The following is a 19,057-nucleotide window of genomic DNA, read 5'->3' as shown; positions in this document are numbered from 1 at the left end:
ACCAAAAGGATCATTCAGTGGAGTGGACAATTTAGTGTCTGGTGCCCTCTGGTGGACAATTATAGAACTGCATGTTCTTTTTCCCTACCAGCATAACAGCTTTTAGTAGCCTAATTCAAATGACATTTCAGAGTGAGGTGAGCAGCATGGAAACACAACCAATTTGAGTAGGATTACAAATATGCATCCAAAGACAAATGAAACACCCTGTAAACAACGTTGTGTGTTTTTTATTTATTTCCCTTTTCAATATTGCTGAACGGTAGTCATGATAATGGTGGTAATTCTGTGCTGAAAGTATTGCAGATATAATATCAGATTAAAAACAAACACATGTATATAATCAACATCGTAAAATATAGAAGTACTTTAACTTTAAAACAGCTTTTACAGTAAATCCAATGCCGGTGAAAGAAACATTCTATTGTTAAGAGTAGACAGAACTGATTTATTAGCTCTGTTCTAACAATATCATCATGAGTAACAAATTGCAGTAATGGGAGCATTACAAGGGTACTGTATATGATCAGCTGAAAAGGTTTTCAGGAAATACAAAATAAATCAATACGTATAGATCCTGTATAGTGCATCAAAACAATTAAGAAACCAGCAAGGCATTAAACGGCCGCTTGAAATGATCACGCTATGTCCACAAGGCCTCACTGATCCGACGGTGAGACACCCATTCCCACAAGGACATCACATCCACCAAACTCTGAAGCTCTCTCAATCCGGTGGGCCCCTAGGAGAGGACAATGTCCATGCTCTATGGAAGACCGGAAGTCGGTGAACTCTTTCAACAGGAGTAATCAGGCAGTTACTGGCAAATGGTTCTGTCCATAGAATAATCCAAGTCCAAATGTGTCTATTGCTATGCTTCCCATTCCAGATCTCAGCAGATAAATAGGCCAAAGCAAATACATTACATTTTTCGATTGCATTCCTGATTTTAAATGGTCCAAGCAGTATACTCAAGGTTGGCGACGGCCTTTTAGGAAGAAGCACTAGATATATTGGACACAGAGTCTTAAGTAGTAGGAGAGGATATGGATTGTCTCTATATAAGACTATAAGCCCTACTTTTGGTGTGCTGGTTGTAGTCTTATGTTTAGGTCTAGACGTCCTGATTGCAGTCTGGTGTTGAGGCCTACAGGTCCATTTTGAGTTTCTCTGTGGGGTAGCCATGGTCCTGGTCCAGCTTGGAGAGAGTCTTTCTGACACGGAGAGCTGTGAGTCGGGCTGGGGGGCTCTGGAACCAACACTCCTTCATTACCTTGGCAATGGAAGCCAGGATCTGTACACAGACAGAGAGACATAGATAGAGAGAGAGAGAGGGGGGGAGAGAGAGAGGGAGGGAGAGGGGGGAGAGAGAGGGAGGGAGAGGGGAGAGAGAGAGAGGGAGAGAGAGGGGGGAGAGAGGGAGAGGGGGGAGAGAGAGAGAGGGAGAGGGGGGAGAGAGAGAGAGGGAGAGAGAGAGGGGGAGAGAGGGAGAGGGGGGGGAGAGAGAGAGGGAGAGAGAGAGAGAGGGAGAGAGAGAGGGGGAGAGAGGGAGAGGGTGGGAGAGAGAGAGGGAGAGAGATACCATAAGACAAGAACTGCATGAGCTTTACAAGTCACCCCAAACAAATGCTTGTGTGTGTGTTTCTCACCGGGTGGGAGTGCAGTCTGTTGTGCAGACTGGGTCTCTGCTGGTCTACACACACCACCTTCTTCATCTCCTCAAAGCTGGGGTCAGAGGGCACCATGTCAAAGAAGGGCGGCCGGTACTCCTCCACTATCCCTGGAACACACAATCACACATAATAAATACATGCTACAGATACTGTACAGTCAGCACCAGTATGCCTGTGTCTTCATTCCAAGTCAAAGGTCAGCCAACATACCATTTTATGCAATGGTGATTGAGGTGGGGAGGGTTTGGTGGGAAAACGAGACATCGTGACACTCGGTGACATTGAAATAACGTTCAAGATTTCAAGACGGAGAAAACAGAACCGGAGAAGACTACATCAAAGATAAGTCAGGCTTATCTTCTCTCAGATTAGGATTGAATCCTCTCTCGGACTATATTAGATTTGGATTGTACACATATTTCACTTCGTACGGGACTGAAATAGTACACTGAACTTGAGAGTAGGACTATTGGGCTATATATGTTGGACTAAAAACAGAACTGAGAAATACTGAATCCCTGGACAGAGATTGTATTGTTCTGGGAGGTCTGGTTGTGAGACCATGTGTGTGAGAGAGCATCTGGACTATGTGAGGTGGGAGAGTGCTGACACTAGATAAGAGTGTTTATAATTACTAGAAGGCTAATCATGAGACAGGATACACACACACACACACACACACACACACACACACACACACACACACACACACACAGAGACTCCCAGAAAGAACAACATTGTAATGATGAGAGACATGGGCTCATCCCCTCCTACACTCTACAATAGTACTGAGTGTAGTACTAAGACAGTATAACATGTATTTTCAATACCATTTGCTGTAGATGGTAAAGTATTTACTTGTTCAATCATGAGAAACATATCCCAGGTTCCCTTTGGTTCATATTATCCACCATACAGTACAGCACATTTTTAGTAAGTGTATGTGACCCCTGCGGGAATTGAACCCCCAACCTTGACATTACCAGCACCACGCTCTTACCAACTGGACCACAGTACACATTTCAATTAAAGATGATAGTGTTTTTGTTGACCTTCTAGCTGCGTGTGTGCGTGTGTGGTTACCGTTGACAATGGTCCTTCTGGAAATCTCCCAGAGAACCAGGCCCAGGGCCCAGATGTCTGTCTGCTTGTACGACTCAAAGATGTCCATGCGGATGGTCTCATCCAGAACCTCTGGGGCCATGTAGCGTTTGGTACCCACCCTGGGGTTGTTCCCCACGTCCAGGTAATCACTGGTCTGAGAATGCATCACAGCCAGGCCTGGAGACACAACAGGGTCATGTTCAGTTGGTGAGAAAACATTTTTAAACAGAGTGAAACCTGAATTTGTACAATAATAACACCGATCTTTCGAACACATTTTTTTCCCTACAGTGTATCATACTGAACACAACCCACGAACACAGGAAAAAGTTAGGAATGCTGTCTACGTGGTCTCTCCAGGCGTATCATAAACAGGCAGCAGCAATTCATTGAATGGACTTTGCCCTCCTTTCTCCAGCTCGCTCTCCTTCAGCCCTTTCCACCCCTCCCACCTCCTGTTCTTACCCAGGTCAGCGATGCAGCACTGTCCGTTCCTCTTGACGAGGATGTTTCGGCTCTTCAGGTCTCGGTGGGCGATAGCAGGCTTGCCCTGGCAGCTGAGGATCTCGGTGTGGAAGTGGACCAGGCCGCAGGCTACAGACAGGCACATCCTTAGGCAGCCCTCGGGGTCCAGGCTGCTGTACTGGAGGAAGTCATAGAGACTACCCAGCTCGTGGAAGTGGGTGATCAGCCACAGCTGGGTGCTGGAGTTCTTAGAAGTCATGTCAGATGCTATGAAGCCTGGGGGGGGAGAGACGACAACGAAGCATGTTAACGATGAGATCTTGTGTTACCGTTTGGTAGGAATCGAAGGCTACATTAGACCAGGGTTCACCAGCTGGCGGCCGCTGGGTTGTTTTATTATGCTTCGCTTTTCATGGTTTGGACATAAAAGACTGTAAAATACATCAGGAAATCGGCTGCGAGTTATTTTAGTCGTAGAAATCTGTTCCCACGTATTGTCACATGTAATAGAGAGACGTGATCGTATACAAACGGAAGCAAGATGTCAAATGATTGTCTTGGTCAAATATTATGTCTGTTTGAGCTTCTTGCGGTCTACAAATGATTTGGAATTATGTTCCGGGCCTCCCGACCATCCGCTCAACAACAAAAGAAATTGGCCCGCGGCTGAATCTAGTTGATGATCCCTGCAGTAAAGTCTTGCTACGTGCCCACTGCATTTCTCCAGTCACAATATATAAAGAAATACATTCATTGCACTTGATACAGGTATCTGTATGCGCCGGTTTAGTGCAAGTAATTAGTCCAGTCCAAAACCATAGCATCATGAGACAACTGTATTGGTCTCGTTGCACAACGCGGGTTCCAGGTTAGGCCGACTCACCCAGGATGTTGTCGTGTCTGAGCTGTACAGTGTTGTAGATCTCGGTCTCTCTGAACCAGGACTGTTCATCTCTGGAGGAGAAGATCTTCACGGCAACACTCTCTCCCATCCAGGTGCCCCTCCACACCTCTCCGTACCGGCCCTTACCTGGGGATAGAAGGAAAAGGGGACAGAGACGCAAATAGTTCAGACATAACAGCAGCTATGGAGGGGATTGGTATAGCCTCGCCTCAAGCCACTGTGTCTAGTAGACAAGTAGTACTTGAGATGTTTTATTTTTTAGAGGATCCATGAGACACTGGTGAGTGAGTTCACAGGGTCTGTATAGTGCTGCAGCTATGGACGAATGAGAGACTGACAGAGAGAGCGAGACTGCCCCAGAAAAGGAGGCAGGGAATAAGTGAGGGGGATGTCTCACCGACACACTCGACCAGAGAGATCTGCCGAGCCATGGTCCGCTGCACCAGGTACGGCAGGCCAGTCCCACTGCCTGAGGTACAGAACTCATCAAAGATTTCCTACACAGAGAGAGTCGCGCACGTCAAGGATCACAGCCGCCCGCCACTGGTTTTCATGTAGCAATTTCATTACATAAATAAACCTGGGATCTTGGTAGTGATTCTATGACATCATTTCCTCCGGTGCATATCAATGAAATGAAGTTCCATTCTTACCCCGTAGGTAGGGTCTGCCCCACTGGGCACCTTGAGCATGGAGACGTCCCGGTCCTCTCTGTAGCCCAGCCTGTGGTGCTGTCGTCTGGACCGTAGCCACAGCACCAGGCCACACACAGCCACGGACAGGATCAGCAACACCAGCAGAGGGACTGCCACCAGCAGAATCACGCTGTCCTCCTCACTCGTAGGCTCAACTAATGGACAATGGACACACGGGCATACAGGCAAGAGTGAATAGCAGTAACACGACAGACTTCGATTTTAGCTGCCCACGGTGCTGTTCAAACTGGTCAGGACCTCCAACCAGATACGATAGAGATGATGTTACTCCAGAAAAGTTTATCTTGTATAAAATGAAAGTTGGTCATATAACATCTAATTATTAACGCATGGCATTACCCCTGTCAGCCACCAGGGGACACCAGACACCGAGTTTCCATTAGAAGCCTGTATGACTGAGGTCTGAATCCTTACCTGATTAGAGGGGAAGGATAACAAAACCATGGAACCTCAAGGCCCAGATATGACAAGGGGTTCTAGACTGTTTGGAAGGAAGTTCTAGTGAAGCTGCAGTGTTCTGACCTGGGTCTGGGGGAGCGGTGCTGTTGAAGTTACAGAGGTTGTTGGAGCAGCAGAGGACGTACAGTCCCTGGAAGCTGGTGTAACACTGCTCCTTGTAGTGGTCCCTCTGGAAGCAGCCCCTCTCCTCTCTGCCGTGCACCTTGGTGTAGAAGCAGTAGTCACCCCTACAGGTGCCGTTCCTACACGTCCCCTTCTTGTTCTCACATGTACACAGCAGGTTGGTGACGCCGTCAGGGCCTGGAGAGAGGGAACCGGCAAGTGTGTGAGCTGTGTGCGTATATATACACAAACGGACACAAACAAGACAGACACACACAGCCGACTTGGACTGTTCTGTACACTACTGTCTGGCAAACGCTACCGGAGCGTGGTAGCGTTCAGGTCTATACACACATACTTACATCATCCCTCTCACACACAGTCTGACGCCACATACACTCGCACACACCAACACACACATATTATGCACACACTCTCTCACCACATGATCTACTATTTATTCATCTACTTTTTTATTATATATCCTGCTGGCCAGTCATGTTTTATCCCCTGCCTACATGTACATATTACCTCAACTTCCTCCGTATCCCTGCACATTGATATGGTACTAGTCTTGTATATACAGTAGCTTGAGTTTTATTTCTCGCGTGTTTTCATTTTTATCTGACCTAGCTTTGTTTTCGTGCTTTAAAAAAAAAAGAAGATCCTATTCTGGACTATCTAATTCGTACCTCTGACGTCGAACTGCATTGTTGAGGAAGAGCTTGCAAGTAACCGTTCACCTGGATTGTTTGCACCTGTTGCGTCCTGTCATGTGACACATTTCCTAGGATTCGACACGACACACACAATCTCAATCTATCGGGCCTTTCTCCATCACAGCACCACTGTGTCGCCAGTGATTATGTCAACGTAAACTCTAGTGTCATTTTTTTTTGCCAACTTTGTTTCTGTCGGGAGTGTGATACCGAGGACTAGTGAAGAGCAACTGTGGTTCACATTATAACACAGAAACAAACTTACCCTCTGACGGCGATCCCACAGATGACTGATCTGCAAAAATATAAAAACGGTGAGAGAAAGAGCAGGTCTGGTGGGCCTGCCTTGGGCTGGGTAGAGTACAGAGGCCTCAGTGAACCCCAGAGAGGTGAGGAAGTGGTCACTGAGGGACTGAAGGGTTTCTCTCTTTCTCTCCTTGAGGCCTGCGGGTCAGGGGTCGCAGCAGCACTCGCACAGGCACGGCAGGAAGACGCAGACTTCCTCTGCTCTATTGTTTCACTACCGTACGACAGCGAGCACTTCTCATCTACACACGCATCTGCACCTAGCTGATTCCCCAGCAGCAGCAACAAACTCACTCGCTCACACTCCGACACACACCAGCACAGACACACAAACACAAAGATATACAGCACGCATACGCACGGGTGATTACGTCAGCTAGCACACTCAAAAGACACAGGCAGCCACACACACGGACGGCCACATTCTTTGTTGACCTACCTGCGTGAGCTGTGGAGGTCCACAGGCACATCCCAGCCAGCAGCACTGTGAGCATGGCAGCACCCCCCATTCTCTGTCAGAGAGACAAGACAATGAATAGAGCTGCAGCCATTATGCTTTTGTCGCAGTATATCGGTCTATAGGCACTCGACGCAAGATACGGGACAGACAGTTCTCTCTCTCTCTCTCACTGTTTCATAAACTCCTGAGCAGCTTCACAATCAATATCAACTTCTACCTTTCCTCTCATTTTCCCTCTCTCGATCTCTCTCTTGGCTCCTACCAATCTGTCCTCCCACTCTCTCTCTCTCTCTCTCTCTCTCTCTGAGCACGATAACCTAGGCCTGCTGCTGTGGCTAAGCTGACTGGACATCTCTGAAATGAAAACACCAAATGGAAACATCTGCCGCAAGGTCGATGCAGCTCCAGCCCAGCAAACATTCCTGCAACATTGGGTAACGACACAATGGGAGTCCGCAATTTGGGTTCCGGCTAACGTTAGCATGACAACATCTGGCCCAGCTACAGGTTGGAGCCACACAGCTCTAGTCATTCCCACTGACTCCCAGTCTGTCAGCAGAGGAAGTTATGAGGTCAAAAACAACAACAGAGAGAGCGCCAGGCCCAGGGTCCAGTCAGTCTGCCCGCTCTGTAATTGGAGTGGGTGGTGGTTTGGATAGAAGAGGGGGTTGAGTTAGGGAAAGGCAGCACTCTGCACTGCCCGGCCCTGTGTGTTTGTGTGTCAAACCCCTGTGGGTGTGTGTGTGTGTGCGTGCGTTCTGCTCGTGGTTGTGTGTTTGTGTACTGTGTAGCAAGCTACCCAGGCCCAGACTCAGGCCTGTCAGCTCCATGGCTGCCTGGATCACAGTGTAAATATTGATTGCTATGCTTCCTGCCATTGAGAAGCCGCGCCCTGGAAGGAGACTCAGGTCTGCTCATTGTGTGTGTGTGTGTGTGTACCTGCTCATTGTTTAGGTCTGCGCTGCTGTGGGTCACGCAAGCTAGAGAGGGTAGAGGCTGGGTTTCTACGCTATGACACAGGGTTGGTTTCAGCATTCTTTTGGTGTTGTGTGTACTTTAAGCTGGTGTACTGAACAGGGGTGTGTGGCTACTGATTGGTGTGTAGGGTCATCTTTTGGAGTAGTGCTTGAGCCCTGCCATAGTAGCAAAGAAACAATAACGCTGCTCTGTCAAACCAGTGGTTAAGGAACCGGCCCGGCTTACTAAACGACAGCGTAGAGCGCACCGTTTCATAACCCCACCACCTACCATCATTAAATTGACACTCATGCAGTTTCACAAGTCACGTACCGCGTGATATCCTGGGGAAACACGGGTCGTGTTTTCTGAAACGGCTGAGCAACGAGAACTGCCTTCAGGATATTTGGCGGACTGACTTCCAGATATTGCACAAACAACGAATGCTTGAAATGAAATGCCACATGCTGCGACGGTCTGTGTTGATTCAGAGCCCCTACTATCCCCAGGGGAACTATGGAGTCAGTTAGTGTGCCACTCTAGTTGAGGAGGCTGCTGAGGGGAGGACGGCTCACAATAACGGCCGGAACGAAGTCCGTGGAATGGCATCAGCAACATGGAAACCACGTGTCTGATGTATTTGATACCATTCCACGTATTCCGATCCAGCCGTTTACCAAGAGCCCCGTCCTCCTCAGTTAAGGTGCCACCAACCTCCTGTGGTACCGCTCAATGACGTATAATGTATTTCTATGATAACACAACACATCCAGGCAGTTTGTGAAATCATCTTCCTATTTTGTTGATGGCTGCTCGGGCTCCGAAGCGAAGTAATTCAGTTGAATCATCAATCCAGAAGAACAATCTGTCCATGTGATAATACTGACAAAACAGGCCACTAACTTTGAAAAATGAGCTTAAATCTTTAAACAGACATCATTACCGCTGGGCTTTTTTGTTGTTGTTGCACAAATTGTGTGGCTCCAGCTCAACTCAAGGATCACAGAGTTCTGGTTTGGCAATCAGGAACAAGGCCGCGACACCCCAATCAGGGTCCTCAGCTCAGCAGCTGTACCGCATCTCCATCACGGTGCATTATTAGACACCGGCTAGGAGAGGATTTGATACTACTTCCTGTACCGTGCATCCCTTGAGAAAGGCCGAGCAGCTGAAACTTCAGAGCTGCTTTGCGTTGAATTTAATTTTAAAAAAACGTCTAAAGTAAAGCAAGATAAACTTTTTTTTGGAGCACGCGTGCACGCTATTTTTCACTGTACAGTCTACATATCCGCTGTGTTTTAATATGGGCCCTTAGGAAGACAAATATTCTGTAAACACAGCTCCACCCATTGAATTGGCCTATTCTCTATGGAGGAGCACTAACCATACTGTCTGTCTCTGATTCCCCCTCTCGTCCACATCTACCATAACATCTGGGTAGAGATGAGTAATCTGCCTTAGCCATCACAGACAGGCAGAGGCAGACCAGTCACACACACAGCCCACTTCCTTTCTCTGTTTCCCTGCCGTTTGTCTCCACTCTGTCCACAACACCACGGCGGTCACAGCGACCCGTGGGAAAACACAGCCATTGTCATCTCTTCCTCTCATCTTAAAAGCTTTGACTTCACAGTCCCATCTCCCATTCCATCTGGATTACATTTATGTTGCGATGGGGGGGGGGAGCAACCCAGCTAGCACATAACGTTCTGAGAACCATGTTTCTTAGAGCTTGGTGGTACCGAACTGTCTGTTCAAGCAGTTGGCACACAGTTCGGACACTCATCGGTACAACACAAGACATGCAACCAGAGGTCTCTACACAGTCCCCAGGTCCAGAACACAGGCTGGGAAACGCACAGTATTAAATAGAGCCATGGAACATGGAACTCTCTGCCACCCCAGGTAACTCAAGCTAGCAATAAAACCAGATTCAAAAACCATATAAAAGAACGCCTTACGGCACAATGGGGACTGTGAAGAGAGACAGCCATTTTGATATTTTTTGTATTGTATTATGTAGGTGGGTGGCCTTGTATGAGCCTCGGCTTGTGCTAGCCGGAACGGCTCGTAGATCAGGAGCCGTCTCCTGTTTCTGAAGCGTGAGGCAGAGGCAGGAGATAATGTAGTATTATGTAGTATTATGTAGTGTTATGTAGTATTATGTAGTGTAGTGTTATGTAGTATTATGTAGTGTTATGTAGTATTATGTAGTGTTATGTAGTATTATGTAGTGTAGTGTTATGTAGTATTATGTAGTGTTATGTAGTATTATGTAGTGTTATGTAGTATTATGTAGTGTTATGTAGTATTATGTAGTGTAGTGTTATGTAGTGTTATGTAGTATTATGTAGTGTTATGTAGTATTATGTAGTGTTATGTAGTGTTATGTAGTATTATGTAGTGTAGTGTTATGTAGTATTATGTAGTGTTATGTAGTGTTATGTAGTATTATGTAGTATTATGTAGTGTTATGTAGTATTATGTAGTGTAGTGTTATATTGTATTATGTAGTGTTATGTAGTGTTATGTAGTAATATGTAGTATTATGTAGTGTTATGTATATTATGTTTATTATATTATGTATATTATGTATTTTATTTGATGTTTTGTTTCCTGTTTGGAACCCAGGAAGAGTAGCAACTGCCTTGGCAGCGGCTAATTGGGGATGCCAATAAATACTTCTAAAAATACTACTTGGTTAGAACTTGGTTTTCTTATGGTTATTTTGCATACAACCTTCCCATGGTGCAGGAGTTGCTTGGCTTTGGAACATGCTCAGCACATTTAAAGAACTTGACCAAATAACGTTATTTTCTTGGTATTTCGTTACTTTAACAGAACGTTTCCTAAAAGTTCAAACATGGTTACATTTAATTACATGTTTGGTAATGTTCCAAGAACGTTTTTCCAACTGGTTTGACATTGGGAATGGTCTCAAATAGTTCCGAGAACGTTAAGAAACAACGTTCTTCTGTAGGAATTTCAGTACTTTCAGCACAACGTTTTCTGCAGGTTTACTCATAGTTCTATTTAAAGTCATGTTCTCAAAACATTAACAAAACTTTCCATAAAAACCACAAGAAAGCATTAGGGAATTCAAAGAACGTTCTAAAAATGTTATTTAAAAACATATACAATCCATTCTTAGCGTCAACAAAGCTCTCTCAAGCCTCTATCTTGTTAAGTGTGTTCAGGTGTGTTGGCCTTGATCTTAATGAGTGCTTGTTTCCTTTGAAATGGGGTCTGTTTGAATAAACTAAAATGAACAGCTTTGGATGAGTTAACATCCTGGTGGCGCAGTGGACGAATTCCATGGATAGAAAACAGAACACCATTAGTTCGAATCTCACTGATGCCGTGCCACAAGTTAATTTCCCTCCAAATACACCTCTGCTGTTTTCAATCAGGATCTCAGCGATCACTGCCTCATTGCCTGCATCCACTATGGGTCCGCAGTCAAACGACCATCCCTCATCATTGTCAAACGCTCCTTAAAACACTTCTGCGAACAGGCCTTTCTAATCGACCTGGCCCGGGTATCCTGGAAGGATATTGACCTCATCCCGTCTGTAGAGGATGCCTGGTCGTTCTTTAGAAGTAATTTCCTCACCATCTTAAATAAGCATGCCCCTTTCAAAAAATGTAGAACTAAGAACAGATATAGCCCTTGGTTCACTCCAGACCTGACTGCCCTCGACCAGCACAAAAACATCCTGCGGCGGACTGCACTAGCATCGAATAGTTCCCGCGTTATGCAACTGTTCAGGGAAGTCAGGAAACAATACACACAGTCAGTCAGGAAAGCAAAGGCTAGCTTTTTTTACCAGACATTTGCATCCTGTAGCTCTAACTCCAACAAGTTTTGGGACACTGTAAAGTCCATGGAGAATAAGAGCACCTCCTCCCAACTGCCCACTCACTGAGGCTAGGAAACACTGTCACCACCAATAAATCCACGTTAATCGAGAATTTCCATAAGCATTTCTCTACGGCTGGCCATGCTTTCCTCCTGGCTACCACAACCCCGGCCAACAGCTCCGCACCCCCCGCAGCTACTTGCCCGAGCCTCCCCAGCTTCTCCTTCACCCAAATCCAGATAGCAGATGTTCTGAAAGAGCTGCAAAACCTGTACCCGTACAAATCAGCTGGGCTAGACAATCTGGACCCTCTCTTTCTAAAATTATTTGCCACCATTGTTGCAACCCCTATTAACAGTCTGTTCAACCTCTCTTTCATATCGTCCGAGATCCCTAAAGATTGGAAAGCTGCCACGGTCATCCCCCTCTTCAAAGGGGGTGACACTTTACACCCAAACTGTTACAGACCTATATCCATCCTGCCCTGCCTTTCTAAAGTCTTCGAAAGCCAAGTTAATATACAGATCACTGAACATTTCGAATACCACCGTACCTTCTCCGCTGTGCAATCCGGTTTCCGAGCCGGTCACGGGTGCACCTCAGCCACGCTCAAGGTACTAAACGATATCATAACCGCCATCGATAAAAGACAGTACTGTGCAGCCATCTTCATCGACCTGGACAAGGCTTTTGACTCTGTCAATCACCGTATTCTTATCGGCAGACTCAGCAGCCTTGGTTTCTCAAATGATTGCCTTGCCTGGTTTACCAACTACTTCTCAGATAGAGTTCCTGTGTTTCAAATCGGAGGGCCTGTTGTCCGGACCTCTGGCAATCTCTATGGGGGTACCACAGGGCTCAATTCTCAGGCCGACTCTTTTCTCTGTATATATCAACGATGTCGCTCTTGCTGTGGGTGATTCCCTGATCCACCTCTACGCAGACGACACCATTCTGTCTGGCCCTTCTTTGGACACTGTGTTAACAAACCTCCAAACGAGCTTCAATGCCATACAACACTCCTTCTGTGACCTCCAACTGCTCTTAAACGCTAGTAAAAATAAATGCATGCTTTTCAACTGATCGCTGCCCGCACCCGCCCGCCCGACTAGCATCACTACTCTGTACGGCTCTGACTTAGAGTATGTGGACTACAAATACCTAGGTGTCTGGTTAGACTGTAAACTCTCCTTCCAGACTCATATTAAACTTCTCCAATCCAAAATTAAATCTAGAATCGGCTTCCTATTTCGCAACAAAGCCTCCTTCACTTTCGCCGCCAAACACACCCTTGTAAAATTGACTATCCTACCGATCCTCGACTTCGGCGACGTAATTTACAAAATAGCCTCCAACACTCTACTCAGCAAACTGGATGCAGTCTATCACAGTGCCATCCGTTTTGTCACCAAATCCCCATATACCACCCACCACTGCGACCTGTATGCTCTCGGCGGCTGGCCCTCGCTACATATTCGTCGCCAGACCCATTGGCTCCAGGTCATCTATAAGTCTTTGCTAGGTAAAGCTCCGCCTCATCTCAGCTCACTGGTCACGATAACAACACCCACCCATAGCACGCACTCCAGCAGGTATATTTCACTGGTCATCCCCAAAGCCAACACCACCTTTGGCCGCCTTTCCTTCCAGTTATCTGCTGCCAATGACTGGAACGAATTGCAAAAATTGCTGAAGTTGGAGACTTATATCTCCCTCACTAACTTTAAACATCAGCTATCTGAGCAGCTAACCAATCGCTGCAGCTGTACACAGCCCATCTGTAAATAGCCCACCCAATCTACCTACCTCATCCCCATATTGTTTTTATTTACTTTTCTGCTCTTTTGCACACCAGTATTTCTACTTGCACATCATCATCTGCACATCTATCACTCCAGTGTTCATTTGCTAAATTGTAATTACTTCACTAGTATGGCCTATTTATTGCCTTACCTCCTCACGCCATTTGCACACACTGTAAAAATACTTTTTCTATTGTGTTATTGACTGTACGTTTGTTTATTCCATGTGTAACTCTGTGTTGTTGTTTGTGTCGCACTGCTTTGCTTTATCTTGGCCAGGTCGCAGTTGTAAATGAGAACTTGTTCTCGACTGGCCTACCTGGTTGAATAAAGGTGAAATAAAAATAAAATAAATAAACATTTCCATGTGTCCTATCTGTACTTGGAGTTCAAAACAGTTAACCTAAGCTAGCAGTGTTATTTGAAGTCGAAACATTCAGTGAATGTTTTAAGGAAGTTATTCAAAAACATCCAAATAACCTTAACATTTTGTTCAAAACATTCATAACTTTTAGACAATGTTCTCAGAACGTTATTTAATTACCTTCAAATAACCTATCATTTCCATTCTCAGGACATCAATTAAACCTCCCATGAAAACTTTAGTACAGCTCAGGAAACCTATGGCTTCGTTCCCAGTACCAATGGGAAACCAAAAACGTACGTTCCCACAACTTCCAAGGAGCCAAATGTGCTAGCTAGGAAGCCACCAGTGGAAGAGGCTACAGCAAACTGACTCCAACCTCCTGCAATGGGCCTCTATCTGCCTAATGCAACTGAAGGAACTTTTCTACAACTCTGCTACTCTTCTGCATGGATAAAAGTGTCTGCTAAATGGCATATATACAATATATACAAGTCATTTGTAAGGCAACTGACTGCATAGCTCAGATGACAGAACAATATCTAGCTACAATACATGGCCAATAGTATGTGGACACCTGATCGACGAACATCTCATTTCAAAATCATGGGCATTAATATGGAGTTGGTCCCCCCTTTGCTACTATAACAGCTAATCACTCTTCTGGGAAGGCTTTCCACTAGATGTTGGAAAATTGCTGTGGGGATTTGCTTCCATTAATCCACAAGAGCATTAGTGAGGTTGGGCACTGATGTGGGGCAATAAAGCCTTCCAATTAGGCCTTCCAATTCATCCCAAAGGTGTTTGACGGGGTTGAGGTCAGTGCTCTGTGCAGGCTAGTCAAGTTCTTCACACTGATCTCGACAAACCATTTCTGTATGGACCTCGCTTTGTGCACGGGGGCATTGTCATGCTGAAACAGGAAAGGGCCTACCCCAAACTGTTGCCACAAAGTTGGAAGAAAATAATCATCTAGAATGTTATTGTATGCTGTAGCGTTAAGATTTCCCTTCACTGGAACTGAGGGGCCTAGCCCGATCCATGAAAAACAGCCCCAGACTATTTTTCCTCCTCCACCAAACTATACAGTTGGCACTAATAATATGCATTCGGGTAGGTAGGGTTCTCCTGGCATCTGCCAAACCCAGATTCATCCATCGGACTGCCAGATGGTGAAGAGTGATTCATCACTCCAGAGAATGTGTTTCCAATGCCAGCTAGTTTGACATTGCACATGGTGATCTTAGGCTTGTGTGCGGCTGTTCGGCCATGGAAACCCATTTCATGAAGCTCCCGACGAACAGTTATTGTGCTGACGTTGCTTCCAGAGGCAGTTTGGAACTCGGTAGTGAGTGTTGCAACCGAGGACAGAAGATTTTTTAGACGATACGCGCTCCAGCACTTGGCGGTCCCGTTCTGTGAGCTTGTGTGGCCTACCACTTCACAGCTGAGCTGTTGTTGCTGCTAGACGTTTCCACTTCACAATAACAGCACTTACAGTGGACCCGGACAGCTCTAGCAGGGCAGAAATTTGACAAACTGACTTGTTGGAAAGGTGGCATCCTATGACGGTGCCACGTTGAAAGTCACTGAGCACTTCAGTACGGGCCATTCTACTGCCAATGTTTGTCTATGGAGATTGCATGGCGGTGTGCTTTTATACACCTCTCAGCAACGGGTGTAGCTGAAATAGCCGAATCCATTAATTTGGAGTGGTGTCTACATACTTTTGGCCATGTACTGTATATCTTTATCATTCAGATAATTATTCATCTTTCACTGTTTATCCACAGATAGCCATGATTGTTTAGCGTCTGTTGTTTAGTAAAGGCTTTACAGCTTTAATCCTGTGATTGTTGTGACTCAGAGCTTGTTATGATGAGAGAGAGACTTGTCTGGTCTGGTATGTCTGATTGTATCTGCATTAGACAGACGTGACAAAGCCAGGCTTAGCGTTTGTCTACATGCTTCGATTACATCCCATTTGGCACCTTATTCCCTATTTAGTGCATTACTTTTGACCAGGGCCCATATGACTCTGGTCAAAAGTAGTGCACTACGTAAGGGATAATGTGCAATTTGCGACGCACCCATTGTGTGTGTTCTCTTCTCACATGTGAGGTAGGATCAGGTTTCCCTCTATACCCCAATGCTTAAACCAACATGATGATAAAACGATAAAAGGCAAAGACATGTTTTTTAAGGAAACAAAATACCTCAAGGGATTTGCAAACCTTAGTCGCTACGGCCCAATAGGGCCTAATTTATTTTGTGTAAATCACCAATAGCCATTGGATTCGGCTCATGCAAAAGTTGAAGCGCAGCATTTGCATGAATTGCAATACAGTTCTGCAAATTCAAATATTCAAAGGAATGTTCATGTTGTATTTAATCATAGGGCCTTCTGCTAGAACCATTTAGTCATTACGAAGACGCTAAAACACTGAAGTTATGCAGCTGTAGTGAAACCATGCTGGCTGAGGTGTGTTGAGAGTCTGTTCCTTCACACCTGAGTGAGAGAAGAGTTCGCAGTGACAAAACATACCTCCGTGGCTGTTGTGTTGCGTTCCACCCACAGGTCTGTGTAACCCCACCTGGCACCTACAACTACATCATGTCTCATCATAGCCCATACAACACTTCATAAACTAGTAATGATGGGAAAGTTCTACTGGGCCCTTTTTTATATAGCATCTCGGAGAAGCAGTGGTGATGTAGGAACCGTTTTGAGTTTAGATCATAATGAATAAGGGGGGACCTGATACTAGATCAGCACTCCTACTCTGAGACACCTTATGAATACTTCCCCTGATCTAGCATCATGTTCGCCTCTGTCCATAGAATCTTATTTATCATGATCTAAAAGGCAAAACCGATCTGAGATCGGCAGCACTGCCACGCAGAGACGCCTTATGAATATGGGCCCTGGGTTTTGCTTTGAATGGACTCAATATAAGGCACACGTTTTGAAATGTTCAGCTATTCTGGAACCTGAACCGTGCCTTGGGGTGAAATGTCATTGCTAAACTGGAGACCATCTAGAGTGGAAACATGTGCAGGTGTTCTAGCCAATAAGCACCGCTGTGGTTTGGCGTATTTCTGATGTGGTCAATGTGGGAAATATGTCAGTTAGGCATCAGTATTTCATAGCCTACAACATTCTAATCAAAGAAAGACTTGTAATAACGAACTTTACCTACATATTTAAAACAGCTATCCATACCTAGACAAAAGGTTAAACGAATAGGCAACAACTGTCACAAATGTCAGATTAAATGTGCAGCGTACTAAATATTCAACATCACACTCAAATCATAAAAAATATATATTTTAAGACTTTTACCGGGTTTTTTTTCCTTTTAAGCGCAGCTTCTTGATTTTCACGAAGAAGCCAAATTATGTATCACCACAGACATGCGCCACGTTGGTCCCATATTAAAAACAAAATATGTCTTTTAAACTACTTTAAAGTGTTAAAAAGACAACCAAAATGAATGTATTAGATACGTCTTCCATTCATATGTCAGCCTTTGAGTTCGGTGAAAGTTTTCAGTCCCAGATGTTGAATCCTAAAATCTCTCCACATCCTTTCCTGTTTCGATGCGAATCAAAGTCAGTATTTTTATATGGCGCTCCTCTCCACTTTATGTCAAATCATTTCAGTTCTGCTACAATGAAACGACTCTAAACTGAATATCCAAGATACCTGAAGAGAAAATGAACGGCCGTCCTTTCGGTCTAAGATATATAGTCCCGTCCAAATTGACCAGATTTGTCTCGTCTCAAGCGCGGCGCTGTGACGCTGTATCGCGGTCTAAAATCTTTGACTGATAAACCGAAAACACGAAGCCGAGCTGGAACATAGGCTAGACGTCAGCCTTCCGCTTTGAAATAAGTTCACAAACAGCCCATGGCTCCATCTCGATAAAGTAGTCTACGTAGCCTGCCTAGGAACCTTCAACCTAACTTTGCTCTGTTCCTGATTCAAGCGCAAGATTAGGCCTACAGAGATTTTAAATAAAATTGTGTCCCACCCCTCATTGTCTCGAACGGGGTCTGGCTGGAATGTGCTCTCTCAGAGCAGTTTTCCTGTTGCTGGCAAACGTTTATTTTCTCCTCTGGTTTTCCCTCTTGCAGCCTGTCGTATACGAAGACTACAATTACAGGGCAGATGTGGCTTTGGGTCTTTCAGTGATGCGAGTTTAAGAGATAGACTGTAGTAAATATGTTATAACTACATAATTAGGCATCAAGCAGACAACATTTTTACACTTGAACTTTAATCATAACTTCCTTATTAGGCCTTAACATACACTGTGTGTGTGTGTGTGTGTGTGTGTGTGTGTGTGTGTGTGTGTATGTGCAGTTTTTTTTGTGTGTGATGCTAACTGTCTGTATCACTAACACTGTCTGTCTCATCTGACTATGAGCTGTCCATGGAGACTGGACTGGAGACAGACAGTGTGACACCCTATTCCCTATGCAGTGCACTTTTGACCAGAGCCATTGCGCTCTAGTCAAATGTGGGCATAGGGTGTCATTTGGGACACACCCTCTCTGAGACAGCCGGTCCCAATTCACTCCCTACCCCTCCTCTTACCCCTTGGACCGAACCCTTCAGCGTTTGCAGAGCTAACTGAGTAATGGATGATGACACTAACTGTTAATGGAATTACAACTGGTATCCGGTCTCATTTCGCTCTTGTGTTACAGCAACAAACACAATGTTTGTATTTGTTACTGTATTAGGCACATATCCTCCTCAGAAGGACAGTCGGAGCTCTAGGAGAATATTGCGCTATTTTAGCCAGCTTTGGTCATCGTGAAATATCCTTTAAAAGGAGGTCTGCATGGCTTACAGTGGGTCTAAATCCAGTAAATATAGCTATCTAGACCCAGTGGATCAATTTTTGTTCTAATACTGAACTGTTCATCTCGCACAATGATCCAAATATGACTTGCCTCCTTTCTGGGAATGTTACATTATACTGATGTGTGGGTGAGATCTTTTCTTCATTTGAGTAATGTGAATTCCTTAATCTCATGGTCCCGAATATTATCCTCTTGGCCTATGTACAGCAGCTAGATACACAGCTGGGAGGCCTCACATCAACAATCTCAGGGAAGAGAGAACAAAATGTTTTTCTTATTTTGAGCAGTAGCAGC

At 45.2% G+C, this 19,057-nt stretch overlaps 1 protein-coding gene across 2 annotated transcripts; it reads right to left on the bottom strand.

The window, feature by feature from the left end:
* Window positions 1–214: 214 nt before the first annotated feature.
* On the bottom strand, window positions 215–17,956 carry acvrl1 (activin A receptor like type 1). 2 transcript variants are annotated; one of them, XM_029722521.1, is made up of 11 exons: window positions 17,237–17,956; window positions 6,888–6,961; window positions 6,408–6,437; window positions 5,385–5,621; window positions 4,800–4,996; window positions 4,544–4,643; window positions 4,126–4,272; window positions 3,243–3,518; window positions 2,757–2,954; window positions 1,650–1,780; window positions 215–1,294 (listed from the first exon to the last, which is right to left on the bottom strand). In XM_029722521.1, the coding sequence occupies exons 2-11, from the start codon at window positions 6,955–6,957 to the stop codon at window positions 1,148–1,150; spliced, it is 1,533 nt and encodes a 510-aa protein (XP_029578381.1). In that variant the 5' UTR covers window positions 6,958–6,961; window positions 17,237–17,956; the 3' UTR covers window positions 215–1,147. The 2 variants fall into 2 exon arrangements, with proteins under 2 accessions (XP_029578381.1, XP_029578382.1); XM_029722522.1 differs by lacking the exon at window positions 6,408–6,437 and having other exon boundaries at window positions 6,888–6,960; window positions 17,235–17,955.
* Window positions 17,957–19,057: the final 1,101 nt, after the last annotated feature.

The sequence above is a fragment of the Salmo trutta genome, chromosome 30, assembly GCF_901001165.1.
Source record: "Salmo trutta chromosome 30, fSalTru1.1, whole genome shotgun sequence".
NCBI classification, from domain to species: domain Eukaryota; kingdom Metazoa; phylum Chordata; class Actinopteri; order Salmoniformes; family Salmonidae; genus Salmo; species Salmo trutta.
Note: the sequence above shows the minus strand (reverse complement) of the source record. Positions and strands in the feature narration are given on the sequence as shown.

Excerpts from the sequence above, each read along its gene's own strand:
- acvrl1 (XM_029722521.1), bottom strand. The coding sequence starts at position 6,957 with ATGGGGGGTGCTGCCATGCTCACAGTGCTGCTGGCTGGGATGTGCCTG. Across the intron at positions 6,438-6,887 it reads GACCTCCACAGCTCACGCAG|ATCAGTCATCTGTGGGATCG; the intron begins GTAGGTCAACAA and ends ATATTTTTGCAG. Across the intron at positions 2,955-3,242 it reads GTGCTGCATCGCTGACCTGG|GCCTGGCTGTGATGCATTCT; the intron begins GTAAGAACAGGA and ends TTGTGTCTCCAG.